This window comes from Eucyclogobius newberryi, unplaced genomic scaffold (assembly GCF_026437365.1).
Source record: "Eucyclogobius newberryi isolate DKJ021-1_F unplaced genomic scaffold, fEucNew1.0.hap1 SCAF_2, whole genome shotgun sequence".
NCBI lineage: Eukaryota > Metazoa > Chordata > Actinopteri > Gobiiformes > Gobiidae > Eucyclogobius > Eucyclogobius newberryi.
The window spans coordinates 22,650,225-22,675,604 of record NW_027315834.1 but is presented as its reverse complement, the minus strand read 5'-3'; the positions used below and the strand labels follow the sequence as shown (position 1 = coordinate 22,675,604).

Here is a 25,380-nt window from a genome sequence, read left to right as displayed (position 1 = left end):
TCCTCAAAGTATTCCTTCCACCGTCCGACGACATCCCCAGTCGAGGTCAGCAGGCCTCCACCCGCACCGTAAACGGTGTTTGTGAGACACTGCTTCCCCTTCCTGAGGCGCCGGACGGTTTGCCAGAATTTCTTTGGTGCCGACCGATAGTCCTCCTCCATGGCCTCCCCGAACTCCTCCCAGGCCCGGGTTTTTGCCTCTGCGACAGCACGAGCCGCGGCTCGCTTGGCCTGCCGATACCCGTCGATGACCTCCGGAGACCTACAAGCCAGAGTGGCCTGATAGGCCTCCTTCTTTAGTCTGACGGCATCCCTTACTTCCGGTGTCCACCACCGGGTTCGGGGGTTGCCGCCACGACAGGCACCGGAGACCTTGCGACCACAGCTCCGAGCAGCCGCATCAACAATGGAGGCGGAGAACATGGTCCACTCGGACTCAATGTCCCCAGCCTCCCCCGGGACATGGGAGAAGCTCTCCCGGAGGTGCGAGTTGAATACCCTACTGACAGAGGGCTCCACTAGACGTTCCCAACAGACCCTCACAATGCGCTTGGGTCTGCCAAGTCTGTCCGGCTTCCTCCTCCGCCAGCGGATCCAACTCACCACCAGGTGGTGATCGGTTGACAACTCTGATCCCGGGAGCTATGTTGTCGGGGGCTTCATGCCCCTGGTAGGGTCTCCCAAGGCAAACAGGTCCTAGGTGACGGGTCAGACAAAGATCGGTTCAGAAGCCTCTTATGACGACGACACAATCAAGGCAGTTCACGTCGCCCGGATCGGCGTCACCGGGGCCCCATCCTGGAGCCAGGCCTGGGATGGGTGCTCCATGGCGAGCGCCTGGTGGCCGGGTCTTACCCCACGGGGCCCGGCCGGGCACAGCCCGAAAGAGCGACGTGGGGCCGCCCTCCCGTGGGCCCACCACCCGCAGGAGGATCCATAGGGGGCCGGTGCAGAGAGATCTGGGCGGCAGTCGACGGCAGGGGCCTCGGCGACCAGATCTCCGGACACAGAGACTAACTCTGGGGACATGGAATGTCACCTCGCTGGGGGGGAAAGAGCCTGAGCTTGTGCGGGAGGTTGAGCGATACCGACTAGATATAGTCGGCCTCACCTCCACGCACAGTTTGGGCTCTGGAACCCATCTCCTCGAGAGGGGCTGGACACTCCACTTCTCTGGTGTTGCCCGCGGGGAGAGGCGGCGGGCTGGTGTGGGCTTGCTGATAGCCCCTCAGCTCAGCCGCCACGTGTTGGAGTTTACCCCGGTGAACGAGAGGGTCGCGTCCCTCCGCCTTCGGGTGGGGGACAGGTCTCTCACTGTTGTGGCGGCCTACGGGCCGAACAGCAGTGCAGAGTACCCGGCCTTCTTGGAGTCCTTGGGAGGGGTACTGGACAGTGCACCGACCGGGGACTCCGTTGTTCTACTGGGGGACTTCAACGCCCACGTGGGCAATGACAGTGACACCTGGAGAGGGGTGATCGGGAAGAACTCAACTACATGATTCAAATATTCCTTTTTGTAAAAGTTATTTAAAGAACACACTGGGTCCTGGAGAGTTCAAATAAATGTGTTTATTCTTCAGAAATCAGTTTGTTGACTATTTAACACAGTTAAATATGATTCTGTCCCAAATCTGGAAATCATATATTTACAAAATGATTGATATAGAGCGCATTTTATCATCGCACCAAATGTAGCTATTCTGTTTATTTTCTTGCATATTGCATTTATTGTTATTTGTATTGTTTTAATGTCTCATGTCAGCTTTTGCACAGCAGCTATGTAAAATGTCATTGTTACACAATAGTATTTGTGATTTTTGAGTGGATGATCTTAAATTACTTTTATAAATAAGTCAACAACAATATCACAAGCCTTACATAACTGCAAACATGTACCACTGGCATGAACGCATGTCATAATCTCTGCTCCCGGGGCATTTATTGTGAACAGTGTAAGATCAGTAGAGAAATAGTCGGTCAGTCAGTACCTGAGTGCGGCTCTCACCATTCAGGACTCACACTGCAGTTGACAAACGTCTACTCAAGGACAGTGTAACGTGAGAGGGCCATTGTTCTTCTTAAAAGGAGTGGAATGTGGCCTGGGATGCAAATAGTTTCAGTAGAGACGCTTATTGATATTTAGACATGTGTTTCTGGTCTAGGCTACGCTGGTCTGAGATTTTGCACACACACATTATTTACGATGTTGCTGCCGGAGGTTGTTTCTGAAATCTACATTTACAATACTTCCAAGATACAGAAGTTTGGTAAGTCCTTTCTCTACTGTTACTTATGGTTTCTATCACTGTAGCATTGTACTCTAAACACTGGAATCTGCTAAATGTGTTTTTGTGACATTCCACCATTTATTGTCTCCCAAAAACGTAACATAGATCCTTTAACTTCTTTATTTAAACTTTATTGCCCTTCACATTGCCTTCGCAGACTAACCCTAAGTGCTGTACAAGACAAACTCCGACTAATGCCTTAAAGCTGGAGTTTGGTAGTGAGAGGCCTGGTCTAGCCCCGCGGTTTTTGGTCAACCGCAACAAAGCCCCTGATTGGATGGCCGCCGTATAGGAATTTAGCCCTCTCTTTACCGAAACCCCGCCCCCTGTCCTCCTCCACCTCCTCCACCTCCTCCTGCACTTCCAAAGCGCTGAGTGCAGAGGCATTCCCTGTGCTTCCCTTTTTTCATTAGCCTGCTCATGTGCGAGAAGAAGAACGAGGAGTTTCTGAGCCGTTTGAAGTCATGGAGCGCAGGGAAGTAGAAGAAAGAGGCGCTGCACAAAGAAAGTTCTCTGTTGGCTTGTGCGTGCCTGAGTAGGGGGGCTCGCTAACCCAGCTGGATGCCAGAGGATAGTACGCTCCAACACATCACATGCATACTTTCTCTGTCCACTGCCATGAATGAGTCCTAGGCAGACGGGACAGAGAGAGCAAGGTAGCCAAGTTTGGGGATTTACCGCTTGATGCTTCTCAGAATGATTCTTCTTTTCCTTGTAACTCTGAGGTGGGACCTAGTCTGAGGTAAGCAAGCTTTATTTTTATAGTTCTTTCTTGAAAAACTTTGGAAACATGATTGTGTACCGGAATGTGTTGGTACTGGAATGGCCAAGTATGGAAAAGGAGGCATAACGTTAGGAAGCTTTTAAAGTGCCACATTACAAGCAAAGGCTACTTGTCTTTTCTTAGGTAGCATGAGGGGGGGTGTATGTGTATGTATTTCTCACAGCAGGGGGGCTGTCCAAGAGAATTAAACTGTCTCGGCTGATTTGCAACACAAACATGAAACACTTAGACATAAGCTTTTCACTGTCTGTTGGTGTGTAGCATAAGCACAAGGTAGTCATTAGCTGCTTTAGTGCCATGTAGTCTTCATTTATCAGCTCTTCCATGATTGCAGTGTAGCCAGTGCTGTCTATGTCTGTCTTTACCACAGAGAGCAGCTCATTTCAGAGTTCAACTGCCTCATCATTCTGCCACCAACATGTATTTACTTGCAACAACTTCACAATTTCGGAGTGGCTTGTGCACGGAAAGTGATTTGAAGTGTTTCAATTTTGATGAAAGTTGAGAATGTGTGTGTGTGTCTAATGAGATTCCCCTTTTACTACTTGTCCATAACTGTGTGTCCAGGCTTGGGTCTGCATTGTTGTCCTATTATTAGAGCCGCCCAGCAGCTGTGGGGAAGGAAGTCAGCTCACAACAGCCGGAGACGAGGGATTACAGGGAATACCGAGTGGGAATTATGGACTGCTGGATTGGAATTGCTGTATCAATCCAACTCCAAACAGAGACTAGTGAGGAAAAGAAAGATGACGAGAAGAGGGACGTAGATTAATGCATTCTTGTTGTGACAGATTGCAGAGGGACAAATCTGTCAGATTATTTTGTGTGTTTTGATGTAGATTTACAAGTCAGATTTAGAGTTCGAGTTACAACTAATCTCTATTGCCTAAGTCATGGTGTATGTTGTATTTAAAGTATTGTGTAATACGCTGAGACATGTTCCAGACTGGCATAACGTCATGACTGGTGAATAACATTGTAACTTAAACATGACAAGATGTGATAGTTTCTCCTCAAAGTTTATGCGTAAAGATTTGATGTTGGCCAAAGTTTGAATGTCTTTTCAAGGTCAGTGCATCCCCCAAACTGCAGCTCTTTCAGGGCGTTCCAGTTTAGTGTGGTCAGCACCTATTAAAAGTACAATGCAAAGAAACATAGTAAACTAGCTGAGGTGATGCAGAGAAGAAGTGAAGGCTGGTCCATGCGAAGAGAGAAACAAAATAATTATACTCTTCTAACAGAAAGATGACCGCAGACAGTGCATCACAGCAAATAAAGCTATAACACGTATGACAATCAATAAAACTGAGGTGGTCTTTGGTCAAAGCAAGGTTGTGTTTGATTCAAATCGCCCTTAAATCAGTTGCAGATTACAATTATTGGAGTTTTGGACTAAAGCCAATTAAATTTGGACTTTGGAGGATATTTGGCATTGGAGTGGAATGCTTTAATTTGTGGTTCAAGCTTTTTTTTATGTCAGTATTTTTTGAACCTTGATATCAAAAGCCATTTGTTCTTAATTTGGTTCTCCAAGGATTCTCAGGGGGTCACCAGGGGGTCACCAGGGCTTCTGGAAAAGAAGTTCAAACTAGACTGTGTGAATTTAAATGAAGGTATTGTATGTTCAGTGGTTCTATTAAGTATTTTATAATTATTACTGTCTTATTACATCATTACTAACAAAAATAGATAAATTAAATGTCAGTTGCTTCTCAGGTAGGAGAAGGATGATTGGGTCACCAGTTTATCTGGGTAAAATAGGGTTTGTTGGGGAAAAAAAAGGTTTTGAACCATTGAACTAACGGCCCATTTTAGTGGCTCATTTTAAAGGTGGTATGGACGATTTTCAGCAAATTTTTTATCATATTTCCTCGTGGCGTAGATAAATCATTTGTCCTGCCACGTTTCAATCATAAAACACACCTACCGCTCACCTGCAGCCGCGTGCGGCTCGTCCCCACGTTTCTGCGTGCCTAAGCGCATGGATCTATCATAATATAGTTCCCTCAGTGTACGGGGCAAAATGAAGATGGAGAAAGACAGTTCGAGCTGACGCAGAAGTGGACAGAAATCTACGGGAGACGATCGATGCGATGCGCTCCGTTGCGCTAATAAACAAACGTATGTGTGTGTTGTATCAGTCCACACGGGGGAGTGCGCATGCGCACTTCCACCTGAGTTCTCAAATCGCCGAAAAATCGTCCATACCGCCTTTAAGCAAGAAAATACTATTTAAAAAGTTATCGTATACATTGTCACATGATCACTTTTTCCTCTCAGCAAGTGAAAGTGGGCTCGTCTTGCTAACAGTGATGACAGATCGATTGAGTTTGATGATAAACCTGAGATATTAGCATCCTAGTGTTTCTCGTGTGTCGTCCTGAGACGTGTATGGAGATAAGCTCTGTGTTGATTTAGTTAACCTTAATCTGTTATGTGGCGATGCACACGGCTACTCTCATGCTGTCTGCTAGAGTGCGTCATGTGCAAGTGGCTGTGCTTTTTCTAGCAGCTTTGCAGAGGCTCAAGGCGGAGTGAGGTTTGTTTAATTAAGTGTGACCTTTTGAGTGAAAGACAGCCAGTGGAGCCATTGTGAAACGTGGAACCAAACACGAATAGTATTGATAAAGCACCTGGAGATTAGAATCGCTACTTGAACGCACTTGTTTTGCTTTTTCTGATTATGAAATCTCAACTTAGCGCTTATGTTTCTTGGCAAAAGTGTTTTGATTGAAGGTGTTAGGCAATCGACACGATCAAGAACTGTCCTATAGCTGCGGCATGATTCATTGTGTGCATATGATTGTATGTAAACAGAAAACACACTTTAAGATGGTTTGGATGCAGTGGCCTAATTGATCATAATGAGCAATAACAGTCGTCTGACACACTTTTGTGCATCAGATCTGACACACTTTTGTGCGTCAGATGACTGTTGTTCATTATGATCAATTAGGCCATTTTTTGTTTAGGTTAACTGAAGCGTGGACACATTTTCACAACTTTTGCTGTCAATCACCAAACCAACTGTTGTTATTTGTTGTTGCACCATATGCGTGTCACCAAGAGAAATGATTTAAGGCTTAGCCGTATCTTACAAATTTAAAAGAATTGTAATTAGCAAATGGTCTTAGTTATTATCCTATATATTTCACAAAAATCAAGTGTCAGAATCATTTTCCTGGTTTTGTCCAATCGTCAATGTTGCCCCAATGTAGTTAAACATTTCCTGTGGCTTTGTTTTTTCAGTTTGTAGAATACCGCCTTAATGTCAATGTGGTGTGGTCATTATTTTCACATTTTCATTCAACACAATCTACTCACATGTTTCTCCAAGATTGTGCACCACATGTATCAGAGTCATGTGTAACCTATTGATCCCAAAGGAAATTCAGGCTGGTATTTGCAATATGCATAATACCTTCATGAAAAATAGTGCGGTGAGTAGTGCATTCCCTCTCATTATGAATGCAGCTGGACTCCATCTGTTATGTATATGTGAATTCAGTGGCCCCGGGAGCAGATGTGGCCCTACACTTTTGCTCTTTTATTCTGTACTTCATGACAAGCAGCCTCCTTCAAAGCCACCACCAGTGAGGCAGTGTGTTTCCTGGTACGCTTGCCTCTGCTCTTGTAGGCTCAGAGTTTGATAAAGTACTTCGGTGTGGCACCAGGATGCCTGCAGATGTACAGCTGCTGCCCCTACATTCTTCATACATTTATGGTCATCAAGCTCCAACTTAGAAGATAACTGTGAAGGCTTGTCTGGCGAGCGATAAATTCTGGTGAAGAAATGTAGAGTAGCTTTAACTACATTGAAATAAAAATAAAGTGTGTGAATCTATTGCCGATAAAGTAGTGTTGTTTCAATACTAACATCTCAAACGGAAGGAAAATGTTCAATACTTGTATCACAATATCAAATTCTATACCACAATGAGACTAATAATACAATGTTTTAGTGCCATCTTAGCCACATAATAATAGAACTCAATTAATATATTATACTAGGTCTGATTAACCTAAAGATCATTATAACACTGTTCAGGAAAGGTTTTTTTTTTCTATCAATACATGTTTTAAATGAATGTATAGTTGCTATAATAGTTTTCATTTCTGATTTTTGATACTTTTGACAACCCTACAATGATGTACTGTTTAAAGTCAATGTATTCATTTGATATTATTCTGTCAGTAAAAGGAAAACCGAAAGGTCTCGCAGCAAGTGTTTGCTTGATGAGTAATCTGATTAGCATATTCAGTGGGATAGGTGTTCTGCTTGTGGATTTGAAATGTGGAAATTATTCAGTATCATTTATTTTAGATTTAAGGAGCACTGCGTAACTTTTCTTGTTGATGGTATTCAACCTGCTCTTCTCCATGAAGAACATATCTTTTGCATTTATTCAAGTGGGCTTGCCTCTCCACAGACCTGCCCTGTAAATTGGCCTGTTGGCATCACCTGTTTAATGTCACATCGTGGAACATTCTTGGCCAAGCATCTCTATTGGACTTGGACAAATTTAGTGTTGAATTGAATGTTGTTTCAAATATATGCAAAATATTTATATATCGAGTAAATCGTTTATGGTGTAAAATAGTGCAAAAAGCCTCACCTCAACAAATATGCATACAAGGCATGTTTTGGATGTGTGTGGATAAAGAAATTGTCAGTATTGCCCTGCCCTAATCTCCATGGAGACGAGCAGGTAGCCTCTCCTCCACCAGAAAACTACATATTGCACCTTTGAGAAACAATCTGGCATAATCTTAAATTGAAATGTCACATGATATAATAATCCTTGAATATTGTGGGAGGCAAAATCGAAACAATAACTTTGAATGTTTATTTTCTGCTCTTTGTCTGCTCTCTGGGCCCTTCCTGTAAAATGCAGCGTGTTTATATTTGTATGGCCTCGTTTGATGAGTCACGTAAAACCAGAGGCACTTTGGGGGAGTGTACCATGTAGACCACATACGCACATACAGAGCTCATAATTGGACTTGGGCTGTCAGAGATCATCTAATTAGTTCTAGGGTAAATGCTTTATTACCTGAGCCACATAGACCAAATACCTCACAGTGGTATCACTCCAAAACACTGCATTTTTGTGTCCTTACTTAATACTCTATGTGACTGTGTCTGTAAGATAAGGTTTTTCTGTTTTAGATGCGCTCACAATGTTTCTTTTGTGATCCATAACACTCCTGAGTTTCTTGAACAGACAAACACACACAAACTACTGGTAAAGACTGGTCTGTGCAATAAATTAGTCTGAGTTCTTAGTGTTCCTGTTTTACCATTTAAGGGTCAAATGTACAATAAAAATGCACAGTAATCAATTGAATAAAATATGAACAATATGATCAACAAACTTTTTTGGTTGAGAAGATTCTACGGCACACCCACTAAAACATTATCTTTTACAAGATAAAAGTAATGTATATAGTAAATGATTCTATAAAATCCATGTTTGAATCTATTTACCTAAACTGTACATAATTGCACTAGTGTTTCCTGCACAAATACATATTAAAGAGATGTTTCTGTAACATTGAAAAACCTTTTAATCATTAACTCTTTAGAAATCTGACCTTTTTAGCCCAGGATTTGTTGCTTATCAACCCCACAAACACTCTCTCATACAATGCATACCAGTCTTTTCAGTGTTTGTTTCCATGGAAACCGGCAGAAGAATCGAGAGATGCTCCACATTTGCCGTCAAAATCAACAAAAGGCACATGCTCCACTTCCTGTGAGAGACTGCATAAACCAAAAGATACTGTAAATAAAGAATGTGTTTACTTCCATCTTTTACCCCTGATTTCACTTGGTCCAGACCCTTCCAATGTCGTTCTCACAACTCTGATCATGTTGTGGTAAAGCAGGCAGCCGACATGCTGAGACCAAATAGAAAAGAGGAAATAGAAGGGAAATGGATGTCCTACATTCCTGACTTCCTGTGAAATACCTCCACACCTCTCAAAATGTGACCCTTTAAATAGATTCAAATATGTTTGAAAGGAGCAACGCTCTTCGTCTGCACTCTCCCAGATTTTGCACTGGTGTCTGGCCCTCTGCATAGGGACTGGTGCAATGACATTGAACCTTTGCTAACGAGATTCAAAATTCCAGTCAACACAATGTAAAAACTAGCAGGTGATTCAAAGCTGCTGAGTCGGTTGCCCTCATTGCAACCTTTCCACCCGCTCCTCTTATTAGTGATGCTCTGAGTGAGTGACAGGTGGATTGAACCAATTGCTGTGTAGTGTGAACAGCAGATGCTTTGGTTATCCTTTAAAAGTAAAGTAAATATACTAAACGTAAATGCATTGTGATAACATCAAAACTGTGATCAAGGCTCTGAGAAAATCATGATTTAAACTTTTTGCCGTGTCATCAAACCCTAATTTGTAATTGTTACAGTAAGTTATTACTGTGGTAATGATATGCAGCGTGGAGCGACATAAGCTAGCTAAAGATTAGTTGTCCGTGAATTTTTTATTTTATTTTTTTTCAATTAGTTGAATAGTCAGTTATTTCTATTGCACATGGATACTTTTTATTATATGTATTTCAAAAAAAAAAAATACCCACAAGCTTTATTAGACAGGGCAGCTCAGCGTAAAATGGGGATGAGAGAGAAGGGAGGACATGCAGCAAATTGTCAGAGCTTGGATTCAAACTCATGACACCAAGTTAAAGTTTGCAACATGGTGACTGGCGGCCTCCAGATAAAGAATATGTACAATTTGATTTAATCCAGCTGTTTTATTATTAGTTTTAACTGTTTTATTATTAGTTTTAGAGGCCGTATAGTGCTGAAAACGATTGTTTTATTATTGTCACCCAGTCACAATGAATGAAGTAGTTGTTGCAGTCATACTAAAGATTTTAATATTGTACGTATGCTGCTTTACGAAATGTATAATCAGTGAAATCAGGTTCAGTGGGATGAGAAGGGATGTGCACAAAGTTTTCAAACATTGCAAGGAAGTAGTTGAAATGAGTGTCATGGTTGAGTTATTTGATCTGTCCAGTAGACAGTGCAGCTGCTGAAGGGGGAGTGGAACCCCGTGTAACTCCCCACTGCTTCAGGTTCCTCTCTATGGACAATGTACGTTTCACGAGCCTTTACATATTCAGCCTATTGTTCATTCGACAATGGCGTTAGTGTGAGTAAGAGGGGACTAGACACCATCGTGGGCGCTGGAGAAATTCTTAAAATTCCATCCTAAACAACATGAGTGCTTCTGAATCTGATTGACTCAGATTTCATGCACGTTGCACATGAGCAGTGACCACACTATTGGACAAATAATGCATACTATCGCCAATCTGAGAGTTTGTATTTAAAAACATTGAGAGTTTTTCCAAAGATAAACGTGCTAAACCAGTAAAACATAGAAGAAGCTTTCCACTTGTACAGAGGTTAAAGGAACAAAATTAAAAGCACATGAAGATAACAATAAAATAGTATTCTGTAGAAAGTAAATGTAAGATATTGTGCTTGGTGTAAGTACTTATGGCGTGAGTCCTTTAAAAAGCAGCAATAAAAAGCTTTGGAATGAGCAGGAGGGTAATTGAGGCGCTACAGTCTCACTTGTGTAATGACATGTTTTGTTACCTATAAAACTGGCCACTTGGCTCTCTCCATCCTCCACTGCACTTTTACTGCCGGCCCTGTCCAAGTGTCTCAACACAGAGTCTGTAAACACTTTTTTTCAATTTAGACTGTCTCTAATATTTCCACACCTTCTGTAAAGTCATTATTCACCTATATTTCATGAAAAAGGACTAGACCAGGCATGTCCAAACTACGGCCCGGGGGCCAAATGCGGCCCTCAGACTAATTTCCGTTGGCCCTCCGGCTTCCTGCTGTTGGTCCAAACAACAAAAAGTAGTATTTTTTACTTTAACATTTGGAAACATTCAAGCATTGTGATATTATACCAACCTAATATTAATGTTCCAAGTCTTATTAAAGGTGTGGAGGCTCATCGAAACAATATCAAATGCAAAACTTCACTTTAATAAGTAATAATTCGACATTGTCAGGTTGTTTGTGGCCCTCTGCTGCGTATAAGTTTGAAAATGCTTTAATAATGTTCCCTGAAACTATTAGTAATGAATACTATGTGGTAACTGCTTTTCCCTCTTGTCCCTGTGTTTAGATTCACACACTTTGTAGATGTTTTATTGAAAAGTTTTAGTCAACACAAAATGTGCTTACTCACAATCCCGGACTTCTTGCTGAGTGCTTTAAAGCTTCTCTATTGTACTGCATTGTCATTTTCGCCCTTGTGACTCTCCACCATGTGAAGTTCAAGTGAATGTCTGTTTGGATGTTTGGAAACAGCACCAAAGCCTTTTCTGTTCCCATCCTAAGCGGCTGCTTCATAAGTAGTGCCTCTCTCTCCTTATTTGTGCTTCTGATCAGCTCTGTGTTGGCTGTGGGTCTGTGAGTCCGTCAGTGTCACACAGAACTCCTCTGTTCCCGCTCAGTCGCTCGGTCTTGTGTAATGAGTTTGCCTTTGGACAGGACATTCTGCAATGTGGCCTTTACTCGGGGGCCAATAGGGAGTGGGAGGCCTGAATAAAAGAGAAGAAAGGCGAGCATGGAGAGGGAGATACCACACGGTCACTATAGCAGCAGCACAGGGAGCTCTAAAGATGTAAGCCTCTGTTTTGTCAAAGTTACAGTGTGTCGCACAGTCACACCTCTGTTAAATTAGGGGTATGCAATATTGACAATTGATAATTATGTATTATCCTCCACATTTCTCTTCCTTTAGCAGCAATAAGTACCTTGTTTGGACTCATAAACCTTGAAATGCAACCTTGAGTGCAAGTAAAATCACTTGATGCGGTCTATCTCAGAGTATGCACATTCGATTCAGGGCCCAAGACAAAACTGTAAATAAAGATAAGATTATATTCTCCGCTCCAGTTCTTATACTTAGCACACTTTCAGAACTCTTAAAGAAGTGACCCGTATATTTCATCATGTTTTTCCCCGTATCCTTATCCCACTGCATAATTGCATTAAATATTGCCTAAAAAAGGGATATCAAGATTCATTGATTCAGAGTTTATGTCACAGTGCGCTCTATCCCTATTAAAGTGTTGGCTCTTTCTGTTATAGTAATGCTTATTTTTCATTCAGAAAGTTCATAAATCTGATCAAATGTTAGTAGTAATAGTAATCTATTAGAAGTGTGAATCATCCATGAATTGGATATTTTATGATAAGTAACATTTTATTTTCTTACAATAAATATCCTCCTAAAGCATGAATGGTTCATACAAATTGTTTTTATTTGAATATTTGTCATACTTTGCATAATTTGTAGTTGTAGTACCAGCACTTTTATTGTAGTTGTAAAGGAGTTAAGTTGTAGTTGAGGAGTAGTAATAGTGGATTTTTACCACTAGGGGTCAGCATTTTAACACATTAGACATGACGCTTTGTAGAGGCCCTTCTGGATGCTTAGAATTGTTGCATTTCATTCAACCAGTAGGTTTGATGTCTTAAACAGGTTCTCTGCAAAACAGTGTCAGATTTCTTTAAGAGTGATGTTGTCACCAACGAGTCAAGTTACTTTGTGTTTTCCACTCAAAGAGCTTTAATCCTCCTGTTCTTCAGCTTGATTCTGTTTTGTCATCTATGGACATGTTTTTTACTTCGATCGTTCAATCTATATGTTTTCTTATCTAAGAGTGTTTATTTCAGAGTGTCTCATCTCTATACACCCCATGATGCACCCTGAGAGGTTTGTTGCTACAACTGGCTATATTTGGTGTTATAGCCGCCACAGGGCCACTTTCTGAGTGAGATCTAACACCAGCATAAAGACAATAGCACAGGCCGTTTGTGTAAATCAATGTCTCTCTTTTGGTTTGTGGCTGAAGAAATTGTCCCATTTTTCTTCTCCTCTGGGGATTTTTTGAGGCTCTCAACTCTCAATAGTTTCAACTTTTTGTTTTCTTAATTACATTTCTATGTTGGTTTTGAGTGTTCACATCAGTGTGAACACACATATACAAACTTTTTTGGGTGTAAATTATTTCTTACACAAATGCAAAATTGTCCAAAAAAATCCTTATCCCCTCTAAAAGATATTTATATTATAGAAACATATTTTTTCATGGGTCGCATTTCTTATTCCTCTGTCTTTTAGTCGAAAGTTGCAATTTGTCCTATCTTTTAGAGTGGAATAGTACTTGTAGTTAGTTCTAGAACTACTTAGTTGTAATCTAATTGCAATCATGCAATGATCATGGCAACTGTCCCGAACTAGTTGCCACTCCTTTGTAGTTCTAGTATTTGTATCGTCTGCATTCCCTTAATTGGGAAACTTTTAAATTGTCATTCTGAAAAAACTACAAAACCTTGAGTGTTTTCATCATGCGATGATCATGGCACACGGAACTACTGGAACTACAAATTAGTTACAATTACTAGAACATAGAAATCACTTTTTTTGAAATAATATATGATATGCAAATGCCAAGGTGCATTTACTGCCATCTACTGGATTGCGTGTGGACAGGGGATCAACGGAGAACATGTTACCTAAAAGGGGATTGTAGTGTAACACTACAAAGACGCTCTTAACTCTATAATCTTCCAATTAATCCTGTGTTATATAAGTAAGTAACTATAGCCTTAGCCTTGATCCGTGTGACTGGATAGTATGAAGATTCAGCAGATTGAATTCCTGTTTATTATTTTGAAACCATAAAACTAATTCAGTTCTTTCTTGCATATGCTGTACGTGAATCAGCACACGCTCAACAGTTTCTAGTTCTTGACAGTGATTACATAAACCGGTAGGATCTTTATTGATTGTTTTTAGGTCTTTTAAGGTTTTAGTGTTGTAGATATTTAGGTTGGTCCAGATAGGACCAACCTAAGGTACTACTACTCAGTATTGTCAGCCTTATGTGGTAGTAATGGTAATTATTCTTTATTTGTTCTTGCCTAGCTCTGATGTTGATTCTTGGTATCAATTATGAAGATGCTTTATGTCGTTGACTGGTCGAAGGAATTGAATGCACATACATTCTTTTTGCATATGCCTTATGTCAAATGAGAGGTCAGTGGCAGAGGAAATTTAGTATTTGTAGTGTTTTCAGGTCTCTGAAGTCTAATTGACAAACTTATAAGGAAACATTTACCTACAAGACTGACAAACACCAAAATGTATGTTACCATAATCATTGAATGACGAAAACACCGCATACACAACAATTAATCTTACTCCATGCCCCGAACCCTAACCCTAACATGACAGGGGAGACAATCCATTTGAAGTACAAACATTATTTGAGAAAATACAGACACATGAACAAACATGAACAAACAAATACATTGCACTATGTAAACAAACACATCTTTTGTTTTTGCAAGAGTGTTTCTGCTTGAAGAGGTTATGCTCTTGTTTTTCTTGTTCTTGTACTGTATTTGTACACAGAACACACATACACATAAGAAGCACTGTAAAACAAAGTAATACAGATATATTGTTTTTTATTATTATTTTGTATTCATTTTTTCCAACATTTTCCAAAATATTTTATAAAACACACAACAGAGAACATAGAACATGACCATATTGCTCTCTGGTCACAATGATGCAGTTCGTTTTGAATGTATTTATCGTCTCCAGGATGCTGTTGCTTTAGATATTACTTGTAGCATATGCAGTGTTTTCGTCCTTCGATCATGGCAACTGTACAGGATATGGCTCTGCATCACGCAGTCATGCCATTGCTCAGTTTCTAGTATTACATTTGTTCTATTGTCACTGACCTTTTACTGTTATTATAGTTAGTTTCTGTGAATTGTGTAAAATAAAATACCTTTTTCCATTGTTTGTCTTTTAAAAGTATTTAGACTCCAGCCTCAGCACACGGACTCGGCAGGAGCTCCTTCACTGCGCTGGTCTGCATGTCTATAGGCTCCTAACAAGAATCCATTGTAGCTGTGTGCTCCCACTGTGCCTATTATGTGTTCTGCTTAGAGTTTAAAGGGCTTAACACGTGCCACTGTTACTTACAAGAGGCACGCTATTAGGCTCTTTAATGTGTATTTATGAGAAGCCTCACAGCAGAAGCTCTCTGAAGTCAACTCACTGTTTGCTCCTATGTGTGTGTGTGTGTGTGTGTGTGTGTGTGCGTGTGTGTGTGTGTGTGCATATGGGTTGCTATGCTGTGCAACTGTCTGACTCTCGTTGGGTGATCTTTACCGAACGACATTCTATATGGAACAAACAAACCACGCAATGCCAAATGGAGAAAGTCTGTTATTGTGAAAGTTGCAAAGTTTCTTACGTAGCATTTATCACCCATCACAAACTCCACCACCTGAACGCAAGCAAATGATATAATTAGCTACAGTTGTGGCTTTTCCTGCTACAGGCTGTCGTTAATAACATGTCTTTTTCGCTCTCAGCCATGCAAAATACATGCAAATGATTTGTCATCTATTTATTCACATCAAGTCAGTGATGAGACCAATTTGTATAATTAAGTATTTCCATCTTATGTGAAGACTTAGGTGGATGTGCCCTGCCCAATTACATGTAATCCTTAAACGCCTAGAGCCACAATTGTTGTGAGGAATGTGTGCTTTTTTGTGTGCATTGTGTCCAGCTGCCTATCCTTCCCATAAAGCCTGTTCTGATTGGCTGTTTGAAACTATTGACATGTGTCTCTGATTGGTCACTCCCTGTCATTCCCAGCCTTTCCTTGTGGCAGGCAAATGAGAGCAGTTTGAATGTAAAACATGGAGCATGTTCTGGATCTGGCTCCAGTGGCAAAGAGGTGTTGACCTGGTGTAATACTTGTTTACTGTCACAGATGCTTCTTTATCTGAGGTCTGTAACAGATTACTGTGGTTAACAGAGGCCACAGAGACTTGTTGTAACCTGACACTGCTTGTTAACTCCATTCCACTCAGGTCAAAGCCAGTTCCTGTTTTGTCAGTGGCCAAACCCTCTGCCCCTTCTATCAAACCTCATTCCTCTTTTGTCTGTTTCTCCACAAAAGAAAGTAGCTTTGAGCAGACACAATGGTGATCAGATCTGCCCAGTAATAATGAGTGTGTCCGTGACATTCCTTCAGAGAAACAGGAACAGTTTTCCTGCCATTCAGGAAACACACTTCCCGTACTCTGGAGATCTTGCATGTGGGCTCCTGCTGTGGGAAACTTTGAGGGGGAGTGTCCTGGGGTGGAGCCACATTCACTTTGTGGCACAGCCCTCAAGTTGTTACTTTGATTGTTGCTTCCCACTGTAAGAAAGGTCTCAGAAGACAGTATGTTGATCTCCACGTGAGGACAGTAACAGAGCGGCTCTACTGGAGAAGGACTTACTGACGCTGCAGATAATCCCCATGAGAGGAGGCTCTGGACTTGATCAGCTCTGACTAAGACTGGAGAGGGCTCTAGTGCTGTAGACTAGAACCATGGCTGGAGTCACCAGGAAGGGCTCTGGGCGACCCTCATACTACTACAGATTCCTGGGCAAGTCCCGGCTGCAGCGGCAGCGCAGCAGGTCCCGTAGCCGCACAAGGCCAACTGCCAACAGGGGTAATCAATGCTACTACTAAGTTTATCACGCTAATATTATGTATGTATGAACTACTCTATAGTGTGCTGCTTTGTTCTCCTGCTTTCTCTATTCTGAACAAGTCAGATCATGTCACTCACGTTCAGACTTTATCCCAATTTTGTTTCTCATCTCTCAAATTGGGATTTTGATTTCATATAGGGAAATTGTTATAGAAAATAGAAAAAAACACAGGGGTTTGCTCTGTCTTCTTGGTTTTTGTTAGAATGACTTATTAAAATTATATTTTTAGGCTGTGTGTCTTCTCCTATATGTGCACTAGAAGTGCTAACATGTTGGTGTAACTATTCACAAGTTGATGTAACTTTCCACTCTGAGCTCCTCTAGTTGCAGCTCGGTGTCAGACTGCCAAGATGCTCCAACTTGAAGCACTTTGCTTGAACATCAAGTCAGGAGCACTTCAATGAGTTAGCCTTGTGAAGGATAAGAACAGAGTTTTGTGAGTGTGTGTCCCGGAGCTCTTTGCTTGTGCTTTGATGCTGTTGGGCGACTGTAATGTTGCTGCTTGAACTGTAGTGATGAGGCGGCCCTCAGGCCTGACTCGTGGCACATAAATTAAGAGCGAATTTCTCATCTGTATCCTTCTGAGTAGCTGAAACTTGTTGAGGAAAAAACGAGAAAATTAAACATTTAATCTTATTTTTCTAAAGTTTGTAGCATGTGCCACGTAAACTTGTGTTGGTAGGTGTTTTCTTGCCTCTATCAGCTGGTACCAACCTTGAGAGAACATGTGGCTACATGGACTTCTAAGCTACTTTGAAGTCTCTTTTTCATATCTTTTGCTTGTCAACCACACTCTGGCATTTGTGCTGCAGTACACAGACACATGCGATAGTCCCTGATGTCTGAGGTTAACACAAAACAGCCACAAGGGAAGTTGAGGCCACCTCCACATGGAATAGTTTGACATTACAGAGTTTGATATTATTTGTTGTGGCTGATAAAATGTTATTGCTTGTTCTCACTGTGATTGTAGGTTACTTTGAAACACTTGTATAGATCTGCTTATTGGTTGCAGTTTGGGATAGTCAGACTATTCATTATCACTGAACATAAAGCGTGAACTGTACAGAACAGGACAGGCCACCGACATGATTAACTCTTTTTACATGAGGTAATTGTGCTTAACTAGATTGGCCATAGAGCCTTCACTGTACAGAGTGTCCCATATGCTATTGAGCTCATATGTTATTGTTTTCTTTGTGTGTGTCACATTATCTGTTGTTGGAAAATGTTCTATCAGCTTGTTGCTTCCCTTCTGGAAGACTGAAGGGAAGAAACCACAGCAGCACTAACTGTCCATTCTGACTTTGTAGTGACAGTTAACACATGCCACACAAAAATAAAACTAAAAATATATACATTGAAATTATGATACAAACTTGTGTTAACATAGTCTCTAAAACATTGACCTTAATTTTGGTGGATTTTAGTGGAACTTAATTATCAGCTCTGCAAATATTGTATAATGTAATGACTCTTCACAAAGTGTGTGGCCTTTCATCTTTCCCTGTAAAGTCTTTGTGGATACACTGACCTACATTTTCATTGTAATATTTGCAGGGCATCAGCGCCAACAGCAGCTGGCAGACACGAGCAAGCTATGTGTCTATTGTGTTTGGTGACACAATTCCTACTGTAATTTCTATTTACAAAATTTAAGATATTCAAGTTGAAACTTTTGGAGCCTAAAGTATTTCAATTCCAGTTCCATTCTGCATCCAAACCTTACTCTTCCTCATCTCACTGTGAACTTTCCTCTGGTAAAAAGTGAATTCATTACTTTACTTTTAATTAAAAATTAATTTCAATTGTCACCGATCTTTCCTCTGACCATAGCAGTTTGAGTTGTAGCACCAAATGGCCCACTGTGTCAAGTCAACTTTTCTTGTTCCAAAACAAATTTTCTCATTAAAATTGTAATTAGCACGTTATCAAGGGAAAAGATATAGGAATAGGATATACGTAATCATGCAAAATCTTTGTGTTACAATTATTGTGAGAAGAAACATTGCAATTCATTATCTAAGGTTGTTGGCACTAGATAACCAAACAACATTGAAATCCTTCAATTTATTCTACGATTCTCACAATTATTTTATTTCTTATATTGTGACCTGAATAATAATGATTTTTAACAAAACAAATAATCTTGACATCTCTAACTTAGTCTATTCCATCTACAAGTGATGGTTTGACGGTACAAAATCGTTTCTAATAATGATTTACATTATGCCTCAAATTATCGTGATAAGTATATATTCCTCCCGTAATCAAGCAATGAAAAAACTCCCTTTTGACTGAATGACTTTAGACAGAAATTGAACAGCATAACTCAAAGCCTTCCTTCTGACGTGTTAAGAAGGGGCCTTGCTATGACAGACTCAGCCGACTGTCGTGTCGCTGTGCAAGTGAAAATATCAGCCATCCGGATCTGAGCGCTGCGTAACAAGAGACCCAGAGCAACAAGCCATCGAAGTTAACAAGCCTTAAAAAGAGATACTGCTGGCAGCTGGCGCCAGAGTGTTTGAACTACTGCATAACAACTCAATAATGCATTACCCCCGACACTTGGCGTTCGCTTATTCTCATTGGGTCATTACAAGGATCTGCAGCACTGCGTCATACCAAGTTTTTGTCAGACTCTTTGTGATATCGCCAGTGTGTGTGTTTTTATTTGAGTGTGTGCGTGTGCGTGTGTGTGTGTGTGTGTGTGTGTGTGTGTGTGTGTGTGTGTGTGTGTGTGTGTGTGTGTGTGTGTGTGTGTGTGTGTGTGTGTGTGTGTGTGTGTGTGTGTGTGTGTGTGTGTGTGTGTGTGTGTGTGTGTGTGTGTGTGTGTGTGTGTGTGTGCGTGTGTGCGTGTGTGCGTGTGTGCGTGTGTGCGTGTGTGCGTGCGTGCGTGCGCGTGAGCGTGAGCGTGAGCGTGAGCGTGCGCGTGAGTGTGAGTGCTGAAATCAGGCTGATGGGAAAAAGAAAAGAAAACCATGACAGGAACAGTGCAGACCCCTCATCGTTTCCGGTTTTACAGAAAAGCACATGGTTCTGAAGCTTCTGTTCGGTGTTCATTGTGCAATGACGTTTTACAAATCAGATTTTTATCAGATCAACATTAATTAACATGGCAACAGTCAGGTAACACAGAAGACAATTATATTACAAAACATTACACAAAGTTAACAGTTAAAGGCCAGAGTTCAAAGTGTTCACAGACTTTTGTTTGATGGGGGTGGGATTTAAGCACAGTGCACAGTGATATTATGCAGAATTAATTTTATTTTTTTTAATTACTTTTTAGCATGGTTTTCGCTCATCATCAGATTACTCAAAGTTCTATTTCAATCAATTCATGTATGTAATAATATTCAGCTCATATTATATGTCCATCAAACAGAAATATGTTAAAACATGTATTAGTTGAGGTTTAGTAAAGAGGGCAGGAATAGAACCTGCGTGGCAGTAGCGTGCAAGGACTTTTATGGATGAGCAAGTAGACTTGGGGTGCTCATCAATATTTTGTGGATAACACAAAAGTGAAAAAAAAAAACGCCAATGTATTATTACAAATTACTACCTTATTTTCCAGACTATAAGTCATAGTTTTGGCTGGGGTGGGAGTTATATTCTGGAGCTCAATGTGTGAAAAAGACAGCAGGATTTCATTGCATTGAAAGCTGTAAATTAAAAGGCAATTAAAGTCTCACCCCCGTTAACCTTGACGTCATTCTTGTGAGAACCAAAGAGTTCAATAACAGGTGCAGGCTAATTCTCCTGATCCTAAAATATGCTCTTGAATTACATTTTTGTCACGGCAAGATAATGCCCATGTTTACTGTGTGAGATTGACTCACTCCATGCGTTGCATATGGAATTACTTTGATATGGTGAAAGTGCTTGATAAGAGAATAAGAAACTCAAGCTCAAACAAAACCTCTGATCCACGCCTCTATCTGCAAATGGAAGTGCGTCAGTCCTGGACTGTAGGATCTTAGACAGTCATGTAACAACAAAAATGTGTTATAAGGTATAACTATTTTCATTTGTATAAATGTTTGTCCCCGTTTACAATATGATTGCTAGGTAACAGTTGTGGCATTATGCTGCATTCCAGTTGTTCTCAGGGGTCAGAAGCCAGAGTTTATCCGAGTTAGATAATCCAACATGTCTGCGCCCTGCGTTTGGATAAAGTTTTTCATCTGACAGTTTAAATATGAATAATCCTTGTGTTATTTTTGCTTTAGTGCTATCTCTACTGCCTCCTGCTGTCTGTGCTCCTGTTCTGCCTTTGCATTGTAGTGCTAATGTTGCTAATGTTTACGCTGTGCTAATGGCAACGTAAAGCAAAAGTTAACTCTCAAATGATGATTTATAACTTACAGATGTAATAACACTGTCCGGGTTGATACATTTCCTTGATTGGATCCATATTTTGGTTGATATGAGTACCTTCTTAGGTTTTATTGATTGATTTGAGTCGTTACAGTCCACAAACATATGTCTTGCTCATACTTTTATCTGACTCGATGCTGAAACACAGAAACTCTGAGAAAGGCGTCCGAGGACTCCTGGAACACATCATTACTATGTCTAATCTGCTGCTTGTGTCCAACCAGGAAGTACAAACGTCACCAAAATGGATAAACCGGGCAAAAATAGTTTTCAGTAAAATCTTTAATTTAATAATTTTCACAATGTTTTATTGAAATGTGTAAACTAACCGGTTATGCACTATAAGGGTTGGCTTTATTGACAGAAATTAATATACATTGTTTGGATTATGACAATATTCAGGCAATATTTTTACAATTAGTCACAAATTAGTCCTGATTTAGGTTCACGCCAGAAGTGAATAGATGGTAAAAGTGCAGAAATGTCACTTGAAACCTTTTTTTGGAAAGATTACATTTTTACAATTTTTCTCTCTCTCTCTCTCTCTCTCTCTCTCTCTCTCTCTCTCTCTCTATATATATATATATATATATATATATATATATATATATATATATATATATATATATATATATATATATATATATATATATATATATATATATATATATATATATATATATATATATATATATATATAATTGTAGTTTGTTTTTGGTCCACAGTCCGGTCCATCTTGAGTTTTGTGTGTTACTCCTGGATGAATGCGTAACGAGGAAAGAGTTGGACAGGAGAAGCCGGTCCAGCAGGTGGACAGAAACTATCACACTGACAGGCTGCGATTTGTGCTCCACATTTCAGTGCTTCGCAGAGAATCTATGTGTGTGTGTGCATTTCCCCACTGTCAAAACACCACAATTTACGATTCTCTTTTGAGACCACTTTTCACAAATACGTCTGCAGATGACAGAGCGCTGCGCTGGAATATCAACAGGACTACTTTCTAAGGAGTCTTCCAAAATGTGTTCATTTATTCATTTCACAAGGATTGATATTACTAGCTTTTTTTTTTCTTGAACTTCTTTATTCATTTTTGGTGCCTTTTGTGCTTGTCATTTCTTTCCAGTAGTGCCGGGCGATTTGGTGATAAAGATCAAATTGTGATCCAATTTCTCTGGCGATATTCTGTTGTGGTAAAATTGCCATATTGTGATTTACTAGTTTTATCTTGAATGCAGCTCCTTGGGATTTGTAAAGGTGGATGAGTAGCACTGAAGTACGTAAGAAATCCACTTCATAATGTTGAGTGTATGTGACAAATAGCAAAGAGCTAAGAAGAGTAATGTTGTTTTCTCATCAAGGCAATTTAAAGATGGTAATTTACTCTTAAATCAGGATAACCCACACCTACTTTCAAGTCGTTTGTGGACATGTCATGACCTATTTGAAATAATGTACAGGACATATTGCTCTTCCATACAATTATGTTGCAGTAGCAGGTCAAATGAATGCATATTGTGTCGTTGCAGCTTCGAGTAATTCCAATAAGATTTGCTGCAGCTCAACATCATCTAAAACAAATGCCAGACTTTTGTGGGCACAGTGGGACAGCTTTTGGACATTTTCCTTCCATTTCTCAGCGACACCAGATTTTCATGTGCCAAATATTCCTCGGCAATTGAATGTTTTTTCGGTTTGTTGATGTAATTTTTGTGGGCCGTTCTGTTTTGGCAGCTCTGGCCGGAAGCTGAAGCAAAAGGGGCTTGAATGGCGTGTGCATGAATCTCGTCTGGCTTGGAAACGATAAGGAAACACGCAGACTGACCCGCACCGCTAAATGTTAATGGGAGGAAGGAAAGTCGACGGAGAGATAGATGTGCAAATGTGGATGTCCGTGGCTGCTCGGGGGTATTGTGTGTGAGACTAAGTGGTCACTGCCTTTTGATGTTGATGAAAAAACTTGATTCATTCTCTTCGACAGCACGCGGCCTTTATCTGTGTTGACCAGGCGCATCTGCTCCGTAGGTGCACACAGACCACTGCTGACCTGCTTTAAGTCCAGGCCCTCTCTGACCGCCAGTAAGAAGCCACGGGGACAACGGACAGCTTAAGTGATAGTTTGGCAGGACAGCAGGGAAAGATGGTGACGGGGCTGCACGAGAGTGGAGATTGTTGCTGCGATATCGATACTGCTGCGATATTTGAATATACTTTTTGACACAATCATTTCAGTTAGAAACTAAATATATTCATGGCTTAAATGCATTAGAATGAAAAACATTTAAGAAAAACTTGACGGAGACTAAACTGAGACTAAAGCAAGGTTAATTTAGACTAAATTAGGAAAATCATTTATCAAATTTGCCCTTTTCAATGTCTTGATTTTAAATAGAATAGATTTCTGTCAAATGGAGCACCCTGGTGTTATTGTGATAGATTTAGTTTGTTGTAATATTATTATTGCAAAAGTAAATTATTATAAGCGTTTAACCTTTTTATTCTTTTTGTGGCGCACACAGTGAGCGAGCTCAAACTGAACAGCGCGAGCCAGACCAGATGAATTCTCAAGAGTTTGTGAAAAACATGTCATGAGAATTCATCTGGCTGTTTCAGTAATCAGTTTGTTATGTTTAATCAATTAACTTTTTTTTTAGCTTTTGGTTCAAGTAAAATAAAGGATAGGTGTTCCAAAATTACATAATGAAACAAATACATTTTCCTTGTGGCGATCCGTTATATATTGATGTGTATCTGTGATTTAATTATTGCCTGTAGAGCTGGGCATTGTGTTGTTGCACCGCATACCATTTCCGTTAGCCTAATGTTAAACCAATAGAGATTTTAAGATACTAAATGCTAAACCCCTTGTTCAGTTAAAAGTATTCTGACACTATAGTGTGATAAACATTTACCGGTTGTGACCCAGCAGGTTGTTCCACAGCGCTTTTGTTTACTTTTCATCGCAATGCAAATTTACTTGTAAAGCATAATTTGTACTCAGTCATTTAAAAAGATGCATTAAAATCCCAGTACTTCCTGCTCCGTGGTGGAGTGAATGGCATGAATCCGACTCCTTCCTCTCTCTCATCCTCATTTTACGCTTCACTGTCCAGTCCACTGAAGCCAACAAACAAAACAATCCTTGAAAAACGTCACAATACAACCACATAAAAACACACTTACTGTATTTTCTGGACTATAAGTCGCACCTTTTTTCATAGTTTTGGCCGGGGTGCGACTTATACTTATATTTACTCATATACTTATACTCCGGAGCGACTTATATGTGATATTATCTGATATTTTCACACTTGCAACCGCATTTCATACTCCAGCGCAACTTATATATGTTTTTTTCTTCTCTATTATGCATTTTTTGGCTGGTGCGACTTATACTCCGGTGCAATTTATAGTCCGGAAAATACGGTAATAATTATAAAATGTTCTTAGAAAATAATATAATGCACATATAATCAGTAGATGGAAATTTGCAGAACTGTTTTTAGCATAATATTTGCACGCTGATACATAAACATGGTAGATTTAGTTAATAGCTGTAGTTTTTTTTACCTTCAATCTTGAACTCTGTGTCTATTATTTATTCACTGGCAAATGCATCATTAAAATAAAGAGTTTGCAGACTATTGGCCTTATAAACCAACTTGAGCATCACAGCTGACTGAAGATGGCCACCCAGCACACTTTGATGTACTACTTCTGTTTCTGTTCAGAGTTGGACCTTTTATTGATACCCAGTGTCGGATGCAGCACACATTGTTCACACTTTGTAGTTGCAGGTTAGAGTCAGTCCTTTGATTTCCGTGTTCTTTTACATGCTTCTGGGGCAATGGGCAAAAACGGTCATTACACGTGTTATTTACCGGTTTATGTGAGCCAGAGGTATACAAAAGCAAAGGGTGAAAAACAGATCAGTCTAATGAATATTTATGTGTGATGAGGGAAAATTCATTAGCTTCAAAAGATATATATATATTTTTGACTAATGAATTTACCAGGATTAAACTGCTGTTGTCATGGCAGCAGGTATTCCAGTGCAGCATAAAACATCCTTTTTTAACTTTGAAGTTGACTAAGCTTGAAAGTCTCACATAAACATGCACATTTTGTACATGGTATTTGCTAAATTGTGGAATTGGTATTTCCTTAATTTACACCAGTGGATGTTTGATAAATAATTTGTTGGAACATGAGTTATGTCTTTGGCTAATTCCAAAATTATTTATTTGATGGATTTTTTCAGGTTGGACCTTCATTTCACAATATTTTT

General features: G+C 40.1%; 1 protein-coding gene across 8 annotated transcripts in view; it reads left to right on the top strand.

Moving 5' to 3' along the window:
- The window catches only part of dab2ipb (DAB2 interacting protein b), a 105,182-nt gene that overhangs the window by 12,963 nt on the left and 66,839 nt on the right, over nt 1-25,380 (top strand). For 2 of the 8 annotated variants that reach the window (XM_072454544.1, XM_072454543.1), the window contains exon 1: nt 16,384-16,666. The exons of 5 other annotated variants lie outside the window; for them this stretch is intronic. In XM_072454544.1, the coding sequence (XP_072310645.1) occupies nt 16,543-16,666 (124 nt within the window). In that variant the 5' untranslated portion in view covers nt 16,384-16,542. Of the gene's footprint in view, nt 1-2,707; nt 3,030-16,383; nt 16,667-25,380 lie in introns of those variants that run through there. One more of the 8 variants, XM_072454547.1, reaches the window with a different exon arrangement.